Genomic DNA, 18989 nt, shown 5'->3' on the forward strand with positions numbered 1-18989 from the left:
TACATACATTCATAGACAATAACAAATCAGATACCCATTTTTCTTTGGTTTTGTGGCTTATTAGTCTATTGGGAATCCATACTTTGATTATTTTGATGGACTTCCCGTTGTGTGTGTATACTGTATTTGGCAGATTGTTCTTTGCCTGCTGGTGATTCTTTAGTTTTAAAAGATGAAGTTTGGTAAAAACTTTTTGACTTTCTGTCAAGCTTTTTTTTTGCTAGACCAACTAGCTACCCGTTTCATTGAATTGAGCTAGTTGTCAATTGGCTTAAAATATTTAATTTCATCTTTTAAGTCACCATAACTGTGATTAGTTCCATTGTTAGTTAAGTTACTCTTGACAAAGCTTATGGAAAGAAGCTTGTCTTTTATTGGGTTCAACTTGTTATTGGACTCAAAGGGATCGCTCTCAACAAATCCTAGACCAGATTTACATCCGGCAAGCTTTGGCTGCTCAAACATTTTGTTGAGGGTTTTTCCGGATTTTGTCTAGGCACTTATCACATAGTTAAAACGTTGATTTTCATCAAAAAAGAGTTTTAATTTCTTCCTTGAGCTTCTCATTCTCAGATGAGATCTCACTTATTTTACTCTTCAAGACAACATTTTCATTATTTTGAGATAAAGAGCTAGTACTATCAGATTTGAAGTCACATACCTCGATGTCGTCTGCCATGACACAATTAACAACTTCTTCCTCACTTTCACTTGAGAAGCTTTCGCTATATGACCCCTCAAAAAGCTGAGTTAGCTCCTCCCAGATTTCTTTAGTAGTGGAGCATGACTTTATTTTGCTGAACATATACTTGTCCAGCGTCTTATAGAGAGTGTCTTTAGCCACGTTGTCGAGGTTGACTATCCTCCTATCTTCAGTTGTCCACTCATATCTTGGCTTCTCCTTCATCTCATGAGCGTCATCATTTGATGTGGTTGTGCTGAGAGTTTGTATCTTCATAGGCCAATCTGTGATGACATACTACATGTCATCATTAAGAGCAGTCAGATGTGTCTGCATCCTAATCTTCCATTCATCATAGTCTTCCTCTATAAGAATAGGAATATTGTTTAACAGAGAAATGATTTGAAATATTGATGTTGTTTAAGAATATAAATCCTCGCTCTGATACCACTTGTTAGGATCGGGATCGCCAATAGGGACTAAGGTCCGACTATTGTTGAACGCTTACACACGCATCGGTTGATAATAACCATGTTAGAGGTTAATATCGGTTTTTTATTCTTCACAAGTCGTCACAAACTCTTGAACCGAGTTAAAGTGCAGAAGTGTTTGTTTCAACTTGAAGTAACGAATAATCGGTTTGGAAGATATACAAAGTAAAGAACACAAGATACAAGGGTTGTTTATGCATGTTCGGAGTAACTCTCCTACGTCACCCGTTCTTCTCGAGGTCTTCTCGACCTCGAGAAGGATATTCTTCTCAACCTTGAGAAAAATATTCACTAGAAGATTTGGTTTGATTACAACACGTATACAAACCCAGTTGGACAATTAGGACTTATGCACTGCCTGTTTCCAAACTCCTAGTACACAACGCTTGTTGAATAGATATTATCTATTCAACTTACAAACAATCACACAGATGTAATGATTAATACAATGTTTTGTATGAACTGTCTCCCACGGAAAATTCTAAGACAAAAGCTTGAATATATATTTGTGGAGAGGGAGTTTTTAATTAGCAAGAGTGCTCAGATCTCCAAGTCTGCTGATGTATTCCCTTAATCTTCTTTTATATCGAAAGCACGCAACAACGGTCATATTTTCTCCAACGGACAACGGTCCTCTTTTGATTTGCTTGGCTTCAGAATGGTACAATGGAGAATATCTTCTTTGATCTTGTCTGTACTTTGATGAGAGTAAGCCAAAATTCATTAATGGTTCATGTTATACTAGGAACATTCATTATAGAGGATTTGAAATAATCTTGGTATATGGCATTTTCTTTATGTTTGTCTTTGCTACTATGTCTGGGAAACCGATGTTTGCTACCGGTCTTAGAAACTGATGTCTTCTACCGGTCGCACATCATTTAATGCTTATTATTTGCAGCTGATGAGATTCAAACCCTAGTCACCCGTATGACAAGCGAGAGTACTTACCACTGTACTACAACACCTTGTTATTATCTTTAGAACAATTAATATACTTGATATGACTTAGTAGTTATATATATAATTTAACTTATATATTTGATTGAACTTAGTTTTATCCATTTATTATTAAAACATTATCGTAAATTATATTCTAACATAAAATAGTCCATGGTCATGTGTGATCCTAGACAAGAACACCTAGAGAACAAAAAAACACAATTTTATCCTAAATCAAAATCTAATTACTTAGAAACATCCCTAACATTCCTTAAACATGAATCAAATACCAAACATGCATTCATAACATCAAAGAATCAAATTTTTTGAAGAAAATCAATAACGTTCTTCACATAAAATTATAAAAAGCCAAAACGCCACGGTCTAATGCTAAAGATAAACGGAAAGATTCCACGGTCGCTTAAAGGGTGATCCTCGATTGCTCCATCGGTCAAAAACAACACCATATGTTTCAACCCTAGGTCCGCAAACCTAGTTGTGCATGGTTTTCTAGATCGAAAATAAGGCCACGGTCATTTGATCCTAGCCAATAACACCTAGAAAATAAAAAAAAAAATAGTTTGTCCTAAATCGAAATCTAATTGTTTAGAAACATCCCCAACATTCCTTAAACATGAATCAAATACCAATTATGCATTCAAAACATCAAAGAATCAATTTTTTGAAGAACTTCAAGTATGTTCTTCACATATAATTATAAAAAACCAAAAAGCCACGGTCGAATGTTAACAAAACACATGCATATTCAACGGTCGCTTGTTAGGGTGATCATCGGTCGCTCCCTCATTCATAAACAACACCATAAGTTTCAACCCTCGGTCCACAAACCTAGTTGTGGCTGGTTTTCTCGATCGAAAACTAGGCCACGATCATGTGCTCCTAGCCAAGAACACCTAAAAAACAAAAATGCAATTTTGTCCTAAATAGAAATCTAATTGCTTAGAAACATCCATAACATTTTTAAATATGAAATAAATACCAAACATGCAATCATAACATCAAATAATTTAAAAATTTTTGAAGAAAATCAAGAATGTTCTTCGCGTAAAATTATAAAACTCCAAAAAGCCATGGTCGAATGCTAAAGAAATACTGGCATATTCCACGGTCGCTTACAAGGGTGATCCTCGATTGCTCTCTCGGTCGGAAACTATTAGGATCGGGTACAATAATAGAGACTAGGGTCTGACTATGTTGAACTCTTATACACTCCAATTTGATATTAATTTTGTTAGAAGTTAATATCCGTTCCTATTTTTCGCAAGTTGTCACAAATTCTTGTACGGAATTCAAGTGCGGAACTGTATGTTTAGACTTGAAACAGTAGATAAATAGAATAGAAAGAAAGGAACACATGGCACAAGAGATTTTATGGATGTTTGGAGTAAAAGCTCTTACGTCACCCCTTCTTCTCAACCTTAAGAAGGATATTCACTAGAAGATTTGGTTTGGATACAACACTTGTACAAACATAGTCGGACAACCAGGACTTAGACAATTCCTATTTCTGAACTCCTAGCACACACTCTATTGACCAGAAAAAATTTCGTCAACTTACAATACTGAAAACTCACACAAAATGAACAGTATATAATACAACTTTTAACACTCTAGCAAACTTGTAAGCTTTTAGGACTTTGAGAGATTGAGAGAGTGATGAGAAGACCGTGTGTGAGCCGTGTAGAGAATTGTCCTCTTTCTTCTTCTTAAATAGGCAAACTACAGTGGACATATTTGCTTCAGAGGACACCAGTCCTAATTTTATTGGCTGAGTTCCAAAAATAGTACATGAGAGAAGATACTCGCTTGATCTTGTCTATACTGAATGATAGTAAGCCAAATATTCATTAAATGGGATGTGGTGTACGAGGAATGTACAACTCAGAGGATTTGAATTGTCTTGGTACGTGACATTCTTTTAGATCTAGCTTTGCTGCTGTATCAGACTGTCCACAAAGGATGTTTGATCAGATACCACATTTGATCAAGAACCGGGAACACTTGTATAATACCGAAATGGTGAAATACCGGAAGCGTCCTGATATAATACCGAATTGGTAAAATACTAGAAGGCTTGGATATAGAACCGAGGATGAGATAAAACCGAAGCGATTATCCAGAAGCCGATCTAGATAAACTACTGGACGCGTCTGTAAAATACCGATTTGATATAAAAACTAGAAGCTCACACATTACTGGACGCGCCTTTTACAAAATACCAATCTCGATATGAAAATCGATCTCGATTAAATATCGGACGTGCTCCTTTGCATAATACCAAATTCATATAAAATCGATCTCGATTAAATATCGGACGTGCTCCTTTGCATAATAACGAAGTCATATAAAACCAATCTCGATATGGAAACTGATCTCGATTAAATATCGGACGCGCTCCTTTGCATAATATCAAAGTCATATAAAACTGATTTTGATATGGAAACCGAACTCGATTAATTACTGGACGCGCTCCTTTGCATAATACCGAAGTCATATAAAATCGATCTCGATATGAAAACCGATCTCGATTAAATACCGAACGTGCTCCTTTGCATAATATCAAAGTCATATAAAACCGATCAGGATATGAAAACCAATCTCGATTAAATATTGGACGCGCTCCATTGCATAAACCGAAGTTTGATCAAATGCAGAATTTGATCAACTACCGGACAGTTTTCCTTTCCGGATTTCTTCAATCTACACAAAGTTAATTTAACACAACTCAGTTTTTATTTATACACTTATAATTAATACTTAACAATTTCTTCCTTTTTTATTATTTAAACTAAATATTCAAAACCTGGTAATTGTATTTCTTAAATTAATTAACAACTTTAATTTAACAATTTCTCTCTCTTTGATTGTTTAGAATAAATTATCAATGCAGTGATTTTTATCTAGCAGAAACAATGTCATAGGTTTTAACCCTCGGTTTGCAAACCTATGGTTGGTTTTTTTTATCGAAAATCAGGCCACGATCATGTGATCCTAGCCAAGAACACCTAGAAAACAAAAAACGCAACTTTTTCCTGAATTGAAATCTAATTGCTTAGAAACATCCCAAACATTCCTTAAACATGAATCGAATACCAACCATGCATTCATAACATCTGAGAATCAAAGTTTTGGGCGTTTTCAAATATGATTGAATGGAACAAATCTATAAGAATGAAAAGTTAAATATTCAGCCACACAAATCAAATAAAAAATAACAATAAAAATAATGTAATTTTATCCTGAATCGAAATCAAATTGTTTAAAATATCCCAAACATTCCTTAAACATGAATCAAATACCAAACATGCATTCATAACATCACAGAATCAAAGTTTCTGAAAAAAAATCAAGCATGTTCTTCACATAAAATAATAAAAACTTTGAAATCAATCATGCCCTTGTTTTTAGGGGCTTCACAAACACCCGTTTCTATTACATACAATAGATTTATTTGAACCCTTAAGGGCCCCATAAACAAGAGTCAATAAAAACAAAATTTTTATTTAGATTTGGACGTTTTCAAATATAATTGAATGGAATAAATCTTTAAGAATGAAAAGTTAAATATTCACCCACACAAATCAAATAAAAAATAACATAAAAATAATGCACACCTGGTTTTTAGGGGCTTCACAAACACCCATTTCTATATTACATACAATAGATTTATTTTAGCCCTTAAGAGCCCAAAAACCAGAGTCAATTAAAACAAAAAAATTATTTAGATTTGGGAGTTTTCAAATATGATTGAATGGAACAAATCTATAAGAAAGAAAATTTAAATACTCACCCACACAAATCAAATAAAAAATAATCAGGAACAAATCTATAAGAAAGAAAATTTAAATACTCACCCACACAAATCAAATAAAAAATAATCACACCCGGTGGGACTCGAACCCACAATCGCTTGATTAGAAGTCAAGCGCCTTATCCATTAGGCCACGGGTGCTCATGTTTGTTTTACTCTTTTATCATTTAAATTATAAAATAAACATGTTACATTGAGTTAATGATTTATAAGAAACATTGATATGTATAACTTCTCTAAAACTTTCCATATTTTGTGAGGGTGAGATAAAACTTCATTAGTCAATTTTAAAATTACAATTATATTCTCCTTCATGTTAAATAATAATTTATAGAATATGTAAAATTTAGGTCTTATTTGATTTTCATTTTTTAGTTTCTAAAAATATTTTGAATATGTAAAAAATGAAACATACAAATGTCATGATTTAATTGAATTTTATAAACAAAATAAAGGCATTTTATAACTAACTAGAAATCAAGCAACAAAAAATTCATCTTTTCTTAAGGAGAAGTCGGTGAAGTAGATTTTCCAAAAAATGTGAGTGATCGAGAAGATTAGAGAAGGATTAAAAAAGCACATGAACGCGAAACTTATCACGGAGTACCCACAATGAGTCACTAAAATTTTGGGACAGATTTATGTTAGGACTGAGTTGTGCTGAAATATTTTTTATATATTTTTTATAATGATATAATTTGACATTACTCAATAATTTCCTATTTTTTCAATCTAATTTAATGAAATATTCCCTTAATTTTTCTCTTTTATTTTCTTAAGCCCTCTCAAATATTTTTCAAGCCAAACTTAACTCTAAATCCTATATATGTCCCTGCATGGTATCCATACTGAAGAAAGATGAAAAGATCAAAGTTTGCATTCATTATCGAGCACCACCTCACAACACCTTGTTCAACCACATGGTTGGACACAAATTACTCTCTTTTTTAGATACATTAACATTGTACATGGTACATTTACATCTTCATGGCGCGGAAGCGGGAGGACAAAAAATGGATTCCCTTCGTCCAGGGACGGAGCCAGAATTTGAAACCTACCCGGGCTAATTTTTTATTAAAAAAATCTATCCGAGCTAGTTTTATAGTTTGATGTCACCAATGCCTTTTAGCGATGGAAAATAACCAATAACGACGGTAATTTACCGTTGTTATTGATAAAATACATGCAGGCTATTTAAGGCTACCCGGGCTACAGCCCGGGCCGGCTTGTACTTGGCTCCGCCCCTGCTTTCGTCACAAAGTAAGGAACATTTTATTATTGAGTCATGTCGTTCAGATAAAAGAATGTTGGTGCTACTTATTAGGGTAGTATTTTAAATGACATGATCTATAAAGAGATTGACGTTTACATCATTAAATTGTTATCAAGTTCAAAGATGGACCAACACTTGTGCAACTTGGAAAATTTCATCATATATATCAAGAAATATGACATGCGATTAAACCCACCAAAAGGGAAATGCTTGGATTCATGATAACCCAAGGAGGAATCAAAATTAATTTATGCAAAAACACCATTTTACCTCGATAGGCAGCAACATTTCAAACATGATGGAAGTCATCGATGAGCGAATGAAGACATCGTCTTAAATCTCATATTTTCTTGTCGGTGAAGAGCAAGAGAAGATTTTTTTGTCAGTCTCCTCCACCGTGTAAGTCTAGTTTTAAAAATTGATAAAAAAAAAATTCATTTTTGATGAGATTTAAACCCATAACCACATTAAACTTTAAATATATATCTTAAACCATCAAACTACAACCATTTATGTTTAAAATTACAATAAATATAACTAAATCTTTTGATATTTTTAACAAATGAACTGCCCTAGAGAGTGGGCTGCCCTAGTCCGAGGGCTTGCCGGGCTTACCTCAGGGCCGTCCCTGTCGCGATCTAAAAGTTAGAAGAAGAGACCTCATTGTTCGAAATTTTAGGATTTTGCGACAGTTGGACCGCCTTCCCGTCTTCCTTTTTTTCCTTTACATTTCTCTATTTTTTTTAAAAAATAATGACTTACATTAATCCTAATATATTTAAATCATTCCTGCCTTATTATCCGAAGAGTATTTATAATCACGAGAACCCAAATCATTTAGATTAAACAAAGTAAATAATTAATCCAGATTGGTTAGAAGTAAAAAAATTATAAAATATTATTTTCGACACTATTCATAACCCAAAATATAATATTGAAACTAGAATCTTAAAATTATGAGCTCACTCTTAAGATCGTAGGATTTTATTATTAGAATATGCTAAATGCTTAGGGATGACAACGAGTACCCGTATACTCTATACTTGTAAATACTCAATGGTTGAATTCATATATTTTAAATAGGATTCGAGATAGGGAAATAGGAGTGAAAAATATTACTCGATCGAATTTGGATTAGGAGTGTGCGAAATCCAAACCCGATACCAGAAATATTAATATTAATATATATATATATATATATTTATTTATTAAAGTTTAAAATGACTTTTCAAATGCATATAATTAAAATATTTTCAAATTTATAATAAATATATTATCTATGTTACTCATACCCAGTTCCACTTTAATATTATCTTCTCATTAACTCTAAATCTTCATTTTATTTAATAATAAAATATTTTCTCTCTACTCACTTTTTTATTTCAAATTCAACAATTTTTTAATTTTTTTAAACATTTACTCTAATTTTTTTTGGGGCAATTTTTTCTATTTTTGTTAAACTAAAATATGTAATAATAATAAAATTGTTATATTTTCTATTTTTTATAATATAACTATTCAATGCAAGGAATATTTTAATTTGTGTTTTTGATATTTAGTATATTTAAAAAATAATAAATATAAATTTATATTTAATTAGGTCATAGGGTATCCGACGAATCGAGAATGAGATACAAATAGAAATACTTATTGAGTTCAAGTCAGGTAGTAAAATAAAAATCGGGTTTAAAAATTGATACTTCACAACTCGACAACCCCGCGGACAGAGCCGTTGTCATCCCTATAAATGTTAAAGTCTACTTTAAATAAACTCTTAAAATTAGTTAAATTCTAACTATTTAAAATATATATATATATATATATATTTATTAAAGTTTAAAATGACTTTTCAAATGCACATAATAAAAATATTTTTAAATTTATAATAAATATATTATTTATGTTACTTATACTCACCTTCCACTCTAACATCATTTTAATCTATCTTTCCCTAATTCTTAATTTTCATTTTATTTAATAATAAAATATTTTCTCTCTATTCACTTTTCACTTTTTATTTTCTTATTTTCAAATTCAACAATCTTTTAATTTTTTTTTACAATCACTTTAATTTTTTTTGGAGAGAAATTCTCTCTAATTTTTATTAAACTCAAATATGTAATAATAATAAAATTATTATATTTTTCAATTTTTATAATATAACTAGGCAATGCAAGTAATATTTTAATTTGTGTTTTTGATATTTAGTATATTTTAAAAAATAATAATAAATATAAATTCATATTTAATGAGGTAATAGGGTATCCGACAAATCGAGTATGAGATACAAATATAGATACTCATAGGGTTCAAGTCGGGTAATAAAATGAAAATCGGGTTTAAAAATAGGTAATTCACAACTCGACAACCTGACGGATAGGGCGGTTGCCGGGAAATTTGACGAAATGACCCCAAAGATTGGGTTATTTGACCTCGTGGTCACTTGATAACTTAATTTGCTCTCATGGTCATTTTAATTTTTTTGGACGAAATTATCTTTTTTGCTTAACGTGAAGGGTTTCGCGTTTCGCGAAGTGAATTTTGGTTTTGTATAAATACTCAATTTTTTTCATTTCCTTCATTTCTTTTCTCTCTCTTCTCTCTTTACTCTTGTTCTCTCTTTGACGACGGCGGTGACTGCTACTACGACGACGGCGGCGGGGAACACATCATACAGATAAGAAAACTCTAACTCTAAATCGATTTATCTTCATTTCAAACCCTAAACCTAAATCGATTTATCTTCATTTGAAAACCCTAAATTAATTTATATTTATCTTCACAATCGATTTAAGTTGTTCTTATTGTTCATATCGGTTAATATTAGTTTTACTATTGTTGTTCATATTGTCGATGTTGACATTTGCAGATAATCTCGTTGATATGGGTTCCGTTTTAGGGAAGATTCACTTATCGCTTCACGTTTCGCGAAGTACTTCGCGTTTCGTTAAGTGCTTCGTGTTTCGCTAAGTGTTTTGTGTTACGCGAAGCGGCACAGTCGACACGCGAAACGGCACGGTCAGTACGCGAAACGGCATAGTCGGCACGGCACCCATAACTTCTTATTTGTAACTTGTAATAATAATTTATGACATTCTGTTTTGTTTAGCTCATGATAAATTTGTATTTATTTGTTTAAATTTTCAAAGAAGATTTAATTTTGTTGCTGACTATTATTTTAATATTGAATTTTTTGTTGTATTTTTTTAGTTATGGTTTTAAAATAAAATCAATTTCAACGTTAATTATCTTTATTACCTTTTGCTTCTTCTTTCAAGATAAAAGAAATTCTTTAACAATGTTAAGATAAGGTAAGAAAGACAAATAAGACTAAATATAAGCAGATGACAGATTCTTTAATCAAACAAAACAAAGAAAACCATTCTTTATGAAAAACAATAGGAATCGAATTTGATGTTTTACACAAATATAAGTACAACTCGGTGTCGTTTCGCGTAACGCGATGTGCCTTTGCGTGACGACCGTGTCATTTCGCGTGCCGATTGTGCCATTTCGCGTGCGTGCCGACCGTGTTGCTTCGCGTAACGCGAAGCACTTAGCGAAATGCGAAACACTTAACGAAACACGAAATACTTCGCAAAACGCGAAGCGATAAGTGAATCTTCCCTGAAACGGAACCCATATCGACGAGATTATCTACAAATGTCATCATCGACAATATGAACAACGATAGTAAAGCCAATATTAACCAATATGAACAATAAGAACAATTTAAATCAATTTTGAAGATAAACATAAATTGATTTAGGGTTTTCAAATGAAGATAAATCGATTTAGAGTTAGAGTTTTCAAATGAAGATAAATCGATTTAGAGTTAGGGTTTTCAAATGAAGATAAATCGATTTAGGGTTAGGGTTTGAAATGAAGATAAATCGATTTAGGGTTAGAGTTTTCTTATCTGTATGATGTGTTCCCCGCCACTGTCGTCGCCGTAGCAGTCGCCGCCGTCGTCGCCGTCAAAGAGAGAACAAGGGTAGAGAGAGAAGAGAGAGAAAGGAAATGAAGGAAATGAAAAAATCTAAGTATTTATACAAAACTCAAATTCACTTCGCGAAACGCGAAGCCCTTTGCGTTACGCGAAAAGGGTAATTTCGTCCAAAAAAATTAAAATGATCACTAGAGCAAATTAAGTTATCAAGTGACCACGATGTCAAATACCCCAATCTTTGGGGTCATTTCGTCAAATTCCCCGCGAGTGCCATCCCTATAAATGTTAAAGTCTACTTTAGATAAACTCTTTAAATTAGTTAAACTCTAACTATTTGAATTTAGTTAGAGTAAAATTTTACGATTTAAACAAATTTTATTAGAGAAAAAGTAAATTTATATTTATAAATTATAAAAAAGTTATTATTTATTTAAATTAATTAATTAATTAATGTAATTAACTTTTTATATTATTATTTAATTAGTTTATACTTAAATATATATATATATATATATAATAACAATATATAATAATTATTTCTTTAACTAATTTTTATATTTTAAACTAAATTTTGGGTTGAGGATAATACTTGGAAAAATTTTGGTCTAATAGATAAAAGAAGATATGCATGATGCACAGTTTGAGCCACTCTTTATTATACTTACCTAAGAAACATTTCTAAATAAGTTTGGTAAGAGCGTTTGAAAAAATATTAATTATATATTATTATTTATATATAATTAAGTATTTTATATCTAATTCATTTTTTAAAATTTTATATGTTTAGATATAAAATTAATTAAATAATATAATAAGTAAATAACATTATAAATATAATTTATTTATAAAATAAATATATTAATTTATTTATTTGAATAAATTATAATTTTTTTAATGTATAAATTCATCGTTTTTAATGTAAATATTATGAAATCGTAAAATAAAAAATAGCGTTAGAATGGTAAGACGTTACTTGAAATTGAAATCAGACGGGTCAATTTTTGTAAACTTTTTAAATTTTAAGATTATATTTTAAGGGGTCAGATCTATTTCCAGAGGCTGTTCAATTTTAAAAACAATTTTAAATCATCTAGAGAATCGGCTCGGATCTGCTCTCCCACTTTAATGTCCCAAACGGTGTCCCATTTCAAAAACGTCGTCGTTTTAATTTATTTATAAAAAAATATTGCAATATTGGCTCATTTTTAATTGTTGAGATACAACTAAACTATCATTCATTCATTCTTCTCCCATTCCATTACGTAAATCAGTCTTCACGGTCTTCATTGTAGAAAAAAAAATTTCAACGGATGCAGTTACAACTGGTAAAACTAAAATCAACTCTATCAATCGATAAACTAATGGAAAGACTATATGTTTTTTTGTTGCAGCCAATTTCTGAGCAAGAATTCTCAAGTCTTCAATTGAAGAAAATTGAGGATCATCCCGCAAATTAAATAAGTAAATCTGAAGTTGTTGTTCCAAAAATAAATAATCACTGCATGTGAAATCTTCGGGATAAAGTTTGGTAAGATTCGTTTATAGAACATTTCCATTATTTCATATCCTACATAAAATAAATAACTAAAAATAAATATAACTAAAAATAAATATGTGTCACAACCTAGGCCCCTAAATAAAATTAAAATAAATATAATAATTGTATATTTTATAAAAAAATATTAAATATACAAATTAAATATATAACAATATTAACTAGTGTAAAAAATATTTCAAAATATATATCAAAAATATTAATATAATAAGTTGTAAATGAAAAAATATACCATAATAATTGATATGCTTTTGGTAATTTTGAAGCCTCCTTTAATAATATTCATGATATATTGTATGATGTCTTTGTAATAAAAAAAATATGATAATTTTTTTAAAATGAAAAGAGATTATGAAAATAAATATAAGAATAAGAAAAAAAAATTAATTTAAGAGCATTAAAAATTAAAATGTAACCTTAAATATGATTTTCACAATTATGTTGAATTTATGATAAAAAAAAATTAAATGATTAGAGATGGAAAGACGAAATATCGATATAAACAATGTAATTAGGGTTAATGATATATAAAATAGCCTAATATTAATAATATTAAGGATGAAAAATAGGAAAACATTTAAAAATATGAATATATTATTATATTAGATATAATATTGAGAAAAATATATTATATTAATATAGAGAGAAATAAGTAATATATTATTATATAATATAGAGAGAGAAGACAAATATAATATTATATATAATACGTAGAGAAATTTTTATATTTTTTTTGAAAAAATTTATTTGAAAAAATGTGCATCTCGCGATTGCCGATTGCCGGTTGCTTCTCGCAACCGGAGTCGCGTCTCGCGATTGTGGAATTTTTACATGGCATCTCGCGACATAGACAATTTCGTCAAAAAAAAATATGAAGTGGTCACCAACGCATTTCACCATCTCATTTACCTCTATGATGAGAGTCATTTCGTCAAATTTCCATAGATATGAAATATATCTTCAACAAAACAACGCATTTCACCATCTCATTTACTTCTATTTTGAGAGTCATTTCGTCAAATTTCCATAGATATGAAATATATCTTCAACAAAACAACTAGTCAGATTTATTAAAATGGAATTCAAAAACTTAGTCATGAAATCTTACTATGCTCATTTACCCCTATTATGAGTGTCATTTCGTGAAATTTCCGTGGATATGAAATATATCTTCAACAAAAACAACTAGTCAGACTTATTAAAATGGAATTCAAAGGCTTGGTCATGAAATCTCACTATCCAATGGACTCAGCTGCTGCCTTATCAGCTGATGGTTGCTACTTGAAAGTTGAAACATTTACAAGGGGAGGCCTTGTGGAAACAACCAGCACGTTGAGATTAGTTCTACAATTATTTCCATATTTTTGAAGAAACTTGAAGTCAGACAAAATTCATGCATGTGAAAACGATGAATTATTGTTCATAAAGAGTGCAGAGTTGGAGGGCCTGGAGATTGACCATAATGGGGATTTTGGTGGAACAAACTGTCTTTTTTTCATAAGCTTAGAGCTGAATTGTAGTCGAGATTCTCCAGCTTAAAATGGCAGGAAAAAATGGAGACAAATGAAACTAGAATCCAACAGTAAAACTTACATTTTTGATTGAAAATCATCAAAGATCTGTTACATTTAGCATTACATTCAAATTCTAATCTACAGTCATTACAAGAGCTGAAAGAATTGTATACATTAATTACTATTACCACTATTTTAAACATGTTAAACACAACAAAAGCCATCCAGCTCCTCACCTTTCTACTAAACAAACCAAATCAAACCAAACCAAATCTACTCAACTACACAAGCAACGGCTTTCATTATTGTTCAATTTCCACTTTTGGAGAGTAGCATTTGTTTCATTTCTCGGTAACCCTTTAGTTCCTCAAGGGCGTCTGATGTCTTCCGAGGGAGGAAGAAGTTTGATGCTGAACCAGAAGTTTCTCTTTCAGCTTCTGTCCTGCTGGACGAAAAAGTAGAGTAATAGCTTGGATCCTGGCGCAGAGGAGGCGCTGTCCTCAACATGTGAACAAGGGCACCCACAGCAGCATCTTGAGATTTTCTATTTGTTGAAGATGTCTGTGAACTGAACTCCGTTCCAACCTTTTTCTCCTCATGACTGTATCTACAAACAAAGAGGAGGAAAATAATTGACCACATAAGAACAAGCAAAGAATTGATGGTATGCAGTACCAACAGATCACTGACATGCCATTTTCAGGAAACAAATAAGTAAAAGAAAGTGAAGAATCCAATAAAAATAGAGCATGATTGGATTGCAAAATATTGTGAGTGTCTTGACCAAGTAACAATCAGAATGGTCAATGTTTAAGAAGTGATTTTAACATTAAGGCATCTGGTTGATATGGGGTGGTTATTTTCAAATAACCTCATTTATCCTAGGTTACTGAAACATGTTCTTTGAATAAAAAGATATTAGGGGTATAAATATAAAATCAATAAATAATTTTAAAAAATAATAATAACAGAAGTATTTTGGTTTGATTTGAATGATGTGATTAAATAAAATAGTAATCATAGAGTATTTTGGATTGATTTGAATGTAGATTGTTGATTGAATAGTGAGTTGTTTAAAATTAATATTAGTTAACCCACATTAAACAAGCTCTAAAGAAAACTGAAAATTTTGTAATGGTTATTCTGTGTATACTATACTATCCAGAATATACTTTTAGTAACAGACAAAGCTGTAGTGGGTTTTCAATAAATAAAGCTACTTAATCTTTACAAATATAAAAGTAACTATAGAATAATTTTGTACCCTCCCTAATTTTCAACATTCTCTCATTCAATCATAATTTAGTTTTAATATCAAATTAAATAAGTATTTCTATAAAATGAATAATTGAAATCAATACAAATAATATAAAATTCATTAATGAGATCATATTCATTTACTAAATAATAAGCAAGGGTAAAATGATAAACTATAAATTATTATATTTTATTTTTATTAAACTAAAGTTGACCAAAAACATAGTTTAGGTAAATTTATAAAACTTATAAAATGTTTAATTTGTATAAATTGATAAGTTACAAGTATAAAATATTGTATTAACAAAAACAATTGAAGAAGTGTTTCTTTATATACTCAACAAAGAATCTAAATACAAAAATTTAGGCATTCCAGAATTTCAAACCTTTGGGACTAAGGTTTAATTGTGGAAGTCCAAATGACTAAGCCAACTTTATCTTTGTGCCCAATCCAAACCAAACTAATCCAATCCAAGCACCACCAAAATTACTAATTTAGGGTTTGGTTAGTAAACCAAAATTGATTTTTGATCAAGCCTAGTCACTATAAGCTACATCTTGAGGTCCACATATCAGAAAGAAAGATGTATGAGAAAATTTACAGAAAAAAAGGCTTGCAACAAGAGATCCAAGACTAGACAAGGTGACATATTACTTTTAATTTTGACCCAAACATATGTTCTTTGCTTCTTGTGTTTGTAAAATACTACCACAAGTCCAAAACACAAGAATCAGATCTCCATCCCACCCACCAAAAGTGTGAGATATGGAGAATCCAGATTCAATACCATATTGGATTGGCAAGAAAAATCAGGCAAAGATCAAGAGTAGAATCAAAGTAGATGTACCTGACAGGTGAGTCAACGTCATCAACTATAAAAGGACATGAAAAATCATCATCTAAATCATCCTGTAAAGATAGTCTACTGGAGCTTCTAGAAAATCCAAAGCGTGGGGAGTCACTAGATGATAGGACACCTGAGAAACGGCCTGAATCATCCTTGCTGTCTTTCAAAACCTGCAGCAATCACGAGAGACACTGTTTCATGTAACTGTGTAAGCCTAACTATAAACTGTCTTAAAACAAAAAACAATTATTTGGTCAGAAGAGGACATAGAAAAGATCACCTTGTGACCAAAAGATTGATTAATCGTCCCAGAATAAAATTCCCCAATCTTTACTGATTCTGATTTCCTCAACATCCGTATGCCTGAAGCAGACTCATGAGATGAATTATCCAACTTTGTGCTTCTGGGAGATAGGGGAGGAAGTGGATGCCGACTTGGATCAGAAAGGTTAGGGAATTGGTATTTAGGACTTCTCACCATCATGGGATGTGGAATGCATACAGGAGCTGTTTCAGATAGATGGCGGGTTTGCATAGAATTGTCACTAGGAAGATAGTTCGGGGAAGATGAAGAAGGAGATGGTGAGAAAGGTGGTGAAAGCTGGTAATCTTCAAAACTGATTGTCTTATGATTAGGTTGCAATCCAGAAGGGGAAGAAGAACCATAAGGTGTGGTGGATGTGCTATAAACAGGGGGAGACCCACTTAAGGCTCGAACTAAAGGTTGCGCCTTGTGGAGCCCACTTGTCCAACTGTGTGGACGTTGAAATTGCATTGATGAAGGTGATCTAGATGATATATTTCCCTGCAATGGGAAAGAGGTAGCTGATACTCCCTTGTTTGAAGATGGGAAAGCCCTAAATGGGTCTGCAGCAGGGCTACCAACATAATCAGCAATTATTTGTGGGGGAAACGAGGTAGAAGTTTCAAGGTTCAAGTCAGACAAGCTTTCACGATATGCTATGGAAACACAGAGACGACCCTGCGCTGAATCAGCAGGACAAAAGCTGTAGTGCTTCATTACTTTCTCTTGATCCTTTGAAAATGGAGCGCCAAAAGAAAATACCTTGTAATTGATATCAAAATCACAAGACTGGTTTGAGGAACATAGCTTTCTAAAAGGCCGATATGCTGGAAGCATTCTCATCATTGAATAAAGGGAACGCAAGAGTATGATCATCTTTTTGTACATCTTTTTGTAAGATAAAGAAGACTCTCCAAGTTGAGGAACCATTGACTTGGAATATTCATACTGAACAACCCACCTTTCTAGTAATGTCTCGACAGATTTCCCTGATCCAAATGCTGCAGAAAGAGCGTAACTGGAAGAAGAATCTTCCGTTTCTTGGACAAGTATTATGTCAATAATCATCGGTTCAAATAAATTTCTATGCCAAAAACTCAAATTATCCAATGCAGGAGGACGGTCTCCAAGCACTAAGTTGAACCATCTATTGCTCTTTTTACTTGGAACAGCAGAAAATTCACTAGAATGGCCATGTTTATGAATGGATGGGATCCTAGAATCCAATATCATATGCAGGCTTTTCATAAGAAATTGAGAAACTATTTGTTCAAACCTCCCATGTTCAGCTGAGTGATTACCTTGCAAGTCCATGTTTTTCTACAAAATCTGCACAAATTTTCCTTTCCTTTACCTTGTCAAGGAAAACCCATTTTCAATTTTGTGGAAGCAAGCAACCTAAAACGAATAACTCAGTAGAAGCTGAAATTTGCATTTAGAACAATAACGATCTCAGAAAAGACGCATAGTCCTCATCTAAATATATGTTAGACAGTTGCAATCATCTCTAAACATGAATCTATCGCCACGATGATGTAACGATACTAGAATCAGCGAGTGTGAAGGAATCTGTAGATGACGAACGAACCAGACAGATCAAGATGTTCATGTTGAAATGAATACAAGAAGATGCGAATCTGAACTATCACCACGCCCAATGTAATACAGATTGATTCGAGTATGTGAAAAAAATCAAAATCTAACAACAGTTGGAATTAGTACTAGTACTAAATTGATCTCGAACTGCCATGAATAGAAAAATGTACTTACTCGAAGATGGGATTTGTCCAGAGTATGGCGAGAAAGAGAGAGAATGGTGGGGGAAAAGTGAAGAGGAATTTGATTGCGTAGAAGAGAGAAAGCTGTTCTTCCGGTGAAGGGACCAATTAATTAATTATGAAAGTAGAAGAGCTTGTTTCACATTATCCTATTAAATAAATTGCATCATATAAAATAAAATTATTTTTTTAAAAGTTAAATAGTGACGGACTCAAGCACATAATTCATAAACTCACTTAATTACGGGTGAAACTTGTTATCTCACAAATTCGAACTAAGGACCTCAGGAAGACTCGAAATATCCAAATCTTATGCTTAATTTTTAAAGTGTCCGAATTTCCGGGTCGAGAGTTGTGGTTAATTTGGATATATATGTGAGAGTAAATGGATACTTAGGTCGGATTGTGGGTTGACACGCCCATAAATTTAAAACGGTTAAAAATGTTATAGGTATGGTTCGAACTTGCAACATAACAAAACAAGTACAACTCTTTAACCAACTAGGCTAATAACACTTTATATTATAAATTCAACATCAAATTTGATGAACGCGGGACATTTTA

The 18989-nt window shown here is 31.8% G+C and overlaps 1 protein-coding gene and 1 non-coding gene across 3 annotated transcripts; both read right to left on the reverse strand.

Annotated features, from left to right (window-relative positions):
• Positions 1–6015: 6015 nt before the first annotated feature.
• TRNAR-UCU lies at positions 6016–6088 on the reverse strand. Its single transcript has one exon. It is a non-coding gene; the product is annotated as a tRNA-Arg (tRNA).
• An 8206-nt stretch (positions 6089–14294) lies between these two features.
• On the reverse strand, positions 14295–18571 carry LOC124935366 (autophagy-related protein 13a). 2 transcript variants are annotated; one of them, XM_047475804.1, is made up of 3 exons: positions 16624–18571; positions 16344–16513; positions 14295–14839 (listed from the first exon to the last, which is right to left on the reverse strand). In XM_047475804.1, the coding sequence occupies exons 1-3, from the start codon at positions 17959–17961 to the stop codon at positions 14548–14550; spliced, it is 1800 nt and encodes a 599-aa protein (XP_047331760.1). In that variant the 5' UTR covers positions 17962–18571; the 3' UTR covers positions 14295–14547. The 2 variants fall into 2 exon arrangements, with proteins under 2 accessions (XP_047331760.1, XP_047331759.1); XM_047475803.1 differs by having other exon boundaries at positions 14295–14845.
• Between the last annotated feature and the right edge of the window lie 418 nt (positions 18572–18989).

Source organism: Impatiens glandulifera, chromosome 4 (genome assembly GCF_907164915.1).
Source record: "Impatiens glandulifera chromosome 4, dImpGla2.1, whole genome shotgun sequence".
NCBI lineage: Eukaryota > Viridiplantae > Streptophyta > Magnoliopsida > Ericales > Balsaminaceae > Impatiens > Impatiens glandulifera.

Coding starts and splice junctions, on each gene's coding strand:
- LOC124935366 (XM_047475803.1), bottom strand. CDS start 17,961: ATGGACTTGCAAGGTAATCACTCAGCTGAACATGGGAGGTTTGAACAA. Junction 16,514..16,623: donor ATCAATCTTTTGGTCACAAG/GTGATCTTTTCT, acceptor TGATTGCTGCAG/GTTTTGAAAGACAGCAAGGA. Junction 14,846..16,343: donor GACGTTGACTCACCTGTCAG/GTACATCTACTT, acceptor CTTTGTTTGTAG/ATACAGTCATGAGGAGAAAA.